This window comes from Triticum urartu, chromosome 5A (genome assembly GCF_056163025.1).
Source record: "Triticum urartu cultivar PI428250 chromosome 5A, HENAU_Tu73, whole genome shotgun sequence".
NCBI classification, from domain to species: Eukaryota; Viridiplantae; Streptophyta; class Magnoliopsida; order Poales; family Poaceae; genus Triticum; species Triticum urartu.
In genome coordinates this window covers 655616190-655619593 of record NC_141877.1, presented here as the reverse complement: position 1 = coordinate 655619593, position 3404 = coordinate 655616190, and the positions used below count along the sequence as shown (strand labels likewise).

At 41.8% G+C, this 3404-nt stretch overlaps 1 protein-coding gene across 1 annotated transcript; it reads left to right on the top strand.

Moving 5' to 3' along the window:
• The first annotated feature begins 1124 nt into the window (after positions 1-1124).
• Positions 1125-3038, top strand: LOC125511454 (phragmoplastin interacting protein 1). The gene is made up of 3 exons (XM_048676835.2): positions 1125-1595; positions 2320-2366; positions 2458-3038. Exons 1-3 carry the CDS (start codon positions 1236-1238, stop codon positions 2801-2803), a joined length of 753 nt encoding a protein of 250 aa, XP_048532792.1. The 5' UTR covers positions 1125-1235; the 3' UTR covers positions 2804-3038.
• Positions 3039-3404: the final 366 nt, after the last annotated feature.

Genomic DNA, 3404 nt, shown 5'->3' with positions numbered 1-3404 from the left:
AGATCTGGCGAGTTTATATTGGTGTGTCAAACCTTTTTTGTTGGTTTGGTTCTTTGTGGAGTTGGAATCTTCCATCGACATCATGATGAAGATATTGTGATCCGACGACCTACACTTTTAGGGGATCATCCGTGGTCCAAGTACGTTCATCGATCAAGGTTTTCCATCTTTTTGGATGGGCGACTCGAGGCGCTTTCAAAAACCATTATTAATAATGTTCGTGCAGGTGAAAGAGTGACAACATCGTTAGTTAGTCCAAATGTAGCCTCTTTACAAAAGTCTTTGGAGTATTTTTTTTCCTAGCAGAGATTGATACCGCGAAGAAAGTGTTTTTGAAAAGGTTTCATTGTAATTATTAGTCGTAGGAGTTACTTTGTATTTTCTTGGATTTTAGATCCAAATTAGTGTAGCTGTAACTTTTATGAGTACGAATAAAATTACAAGTGCTTCTAAAAAAATCCAATCAAATCATTCTTTGGTCTAGGATAGGTAATCCTCCCCATTCCATGTTGGTATGTGACTCCCATTGAACCCGATCCTAATAAAAAATGGAAAAAAAAATTGAAAATCCAGGAAAATCGGAGTGTTTGAAAATGTTACAATTTGTTAACCTACCGCAAGAAAAATATGTTGCATCAATAAGATTTAGGAAACTATTGAACAAGAAACTTCTATGCTGCAATGTCGGACGTTCGACATCTCAGACGAAAAGGTAGATCCGGCGCTCCTATTGCCCCGTTGACACCATATATTTTGTTTTTGTAGTGTCAATAGTTGTTTCTTTACTAGCAATGTGCAAGGCATAATTTTCATAATATATACTCTTTTCATTTCTTTTTTTCTTTGCATACTTAGTTTAGTTTAAGTCAAATTTTGCAATGTTTGATAAATTTTTTTATTAAAAATATCAACATATGCAATACCAAATAACTACAATACGAAATATACTTCATGATGTATCTAATGACAATGATTTATTGTGAATGTTGATACTTTTTCTATAAACTTGGTCAAACGTCAGAAAGTTTAACCGAAGGCAAGCTTATTATAGTAATGAAATGAAGTTAGGGGTAGTGATGGTGATTATCTTAGTTGGCAGCTTAAACGCAATAGACGGCTGGGATTTCATCTCCTGCCCTGCTGCCGCGGATTACCACTACCCTGTCCAGCAAAAGCACTTCTTTCGGCGGCGGCGGCGGCGCGAAGGCAGAGCCGGAAGGATTAGGGTTTAAGCCATGGCGGCCGAGGACCAGATCCCGCGAGCGCAAGCCAACCCCGAGAAGACTAAGAAGCGGAAGAAGCCCAAGAAGGACAAGTGGGGGCAGCCCATCTCCGCCGCGGCCGACGAGCCGGCCGTCGAGCAGGTGCAGGAGCAAGAGGCACCCGAGGAGCCTGTCGCAGCGGCGGCGGCGGAGGTCGGGGAGGGCGCTGAGAGCTATGAGCGCGGCAAGGTGGTGGCGAGCGGCATGCCGTACACGACCACCGAGGAAGAGATCCGGGAGCTGTTCGACCAGTTCGGCCCCATCCGCTCCCTCCAGCTCTCCCGCTTCCCGGACTCCGGCAACTTCCGCGGCCTCGCCTTCGTCACCTTCGAGGTTACTACTTAATTTATTCTGCTATCTTGTTTCACTTTGTTTGTTGTATGCCGCCGTAGCAATAATTTAGCATCCATATAATCCTCTGTATTTGCTCCAAGTACAGAGGTTGAGAGACTGGCAATGGCTCGTTTGTACCTGAATCTGCATGTTTGTACAGTAAGAAAATTTGGATATTGCACTTGTTGGCACTACCCTGCTAACCATTTTGTGTGTCACACTGTCACCTGATTCTTTCAGTTTGTTGAATGGGCTATGTACATTACAGTGGTGTATGTGTTTGGTCAGTGTTCAACCACTGATCTTTAATTTTAGTTGTGGACTCCCTTTGCACGATTCGTCACAATATATGATGACCAATTGGCCAGACTGATAATGATTTGACGGCATTTACAATTTTGGAATTCCTAACATCATACAACTGCTATTCCCTTATCTCGTTATGGAGCAAATTAGCTGTTGCTGCTCTATGCGAGAACTAGTAAGGAAACTGAAGAAATTTTAGAAGTTGGAACATATAGCTAGTTGGCTTTTTAGTTCATTTGAACAAAGCTAATTCACTCTATTATGCCATTCAGTCAGATGAAATGATTTGCCATGAAATCTCGGTGAGATCTACTAAGAAAACGGAAGAAGTTTTAGAAGTCAGAAACATATAATTATATTTGGCTTTTTAGTTTATTTGAACAAGGCTGATTCATTCTACTCTATTATGTCATTTCAGTCAGATGAAGTTGCCGTGAAATCTCTGGAGCTTGATGGATACAAAATGTAAGTTTGAGCCTGTGTATTCATTTGTCTTCAACTCATGTCAGTGCACAGGTGAATTCCCTTGTTACTGATGCAAATACTGCTTCTACAGTGGTAACAGGTTTATGAGGGTCGAAAGATGCAGGATAACTGCTAGCTCGAAGAGGCAAAAGAAGACAGAGTTTGAATCTGATCCTGAGAAGCCTGATGGCTGCCTCTCGGCTTATGTCGGCAATCTCTCATGGAACATCACCGAGAAGGACTTGAGAGATTTCTTCAAATCATCAAGGATTGCATCAATAAGATTTGCCATCGACAAGAGAACTGGAGATTCTCGCGGTTTCTGCCATGTTGATTTCGAGGATGACGAATCACTCGAGAAAGCTGTAGGGATGAATCAATCTGAACTGAGGGGCAGACCTGTGAAGATAGCGTATGCTATCATCAACAGGGCCTGAAGGCTGGCTAGCTGATGCTCAACGTTTAGCATTATTGGGCTAGTGAGATTCAGCTGTAAGGTCTTGCCCCCTTCACTGTTTCCATTATGTTTCTATAGACCAAACACACCATGATGTTTGTGTATCCCAGATATTGGCCAGATGTGATGACCGTGTAACAGATACTTTCAGGCTGCATCTTATCAATCTATCTTAAAAATCATGCTGCACATTGTTTCTGTCCAGCACAGTTGCAGCGGCTTTGTAGCAGAGTTGTGGAAACCTGTCTGTCTTATGTTTGTATGAAAAAACCTCTGTCTGCAAATCTTTTCAACATGTACTTGTTCGCAGAGGATGTCTGTAGTTTTACTAATAGTGTTTTCCTCCTAGTGTCCACTACTAAGCAGGAGTATGATGTTTTCCGTTTGTTATTGACAGTAATAATCTCTGATGCTCCACTTTGATAACACCTCTAACCATTCATGTAGGATGCATACCATGTCAACATGGATAACATAGGTTTAAGTATTTATCAGGTTCTTTCCTGGTAGTCCTAGTGTAGGAAAGAAAATAAGCCAGGCACATTGGAGACCAGTGTGGCCTTATTTCAGTCTGTTAGTGG

What these genes read in the sequence shown, in the direction of transcription:
- LOC125511454 (XM_048676835.2), top strand. Translation starts at nt 1,236, where the DNA reads ATGGCGGCCGAGGACCAGATCCCGCGAGCGCAAGCCAACCCCGAGAAG. An exon ending in TCGCCTTCGTCACCTTCGAG is followed by an intron (nt 1,596 to 2,319) that starts GTTACTACTTAA and finishes ATGTCATTTCAG; the next exon opens with TCAGATGAAGTTGCCGTGAA. An exon ending in GAGCTTGATGGATACAAAAT is followed by an intron (nt 2,367 to 2,457) that starts GTAAGTTTGAGC and finishes CTGCTTCTACAG; the next exon opens with TGGTAACAGGTTTATGAGGG.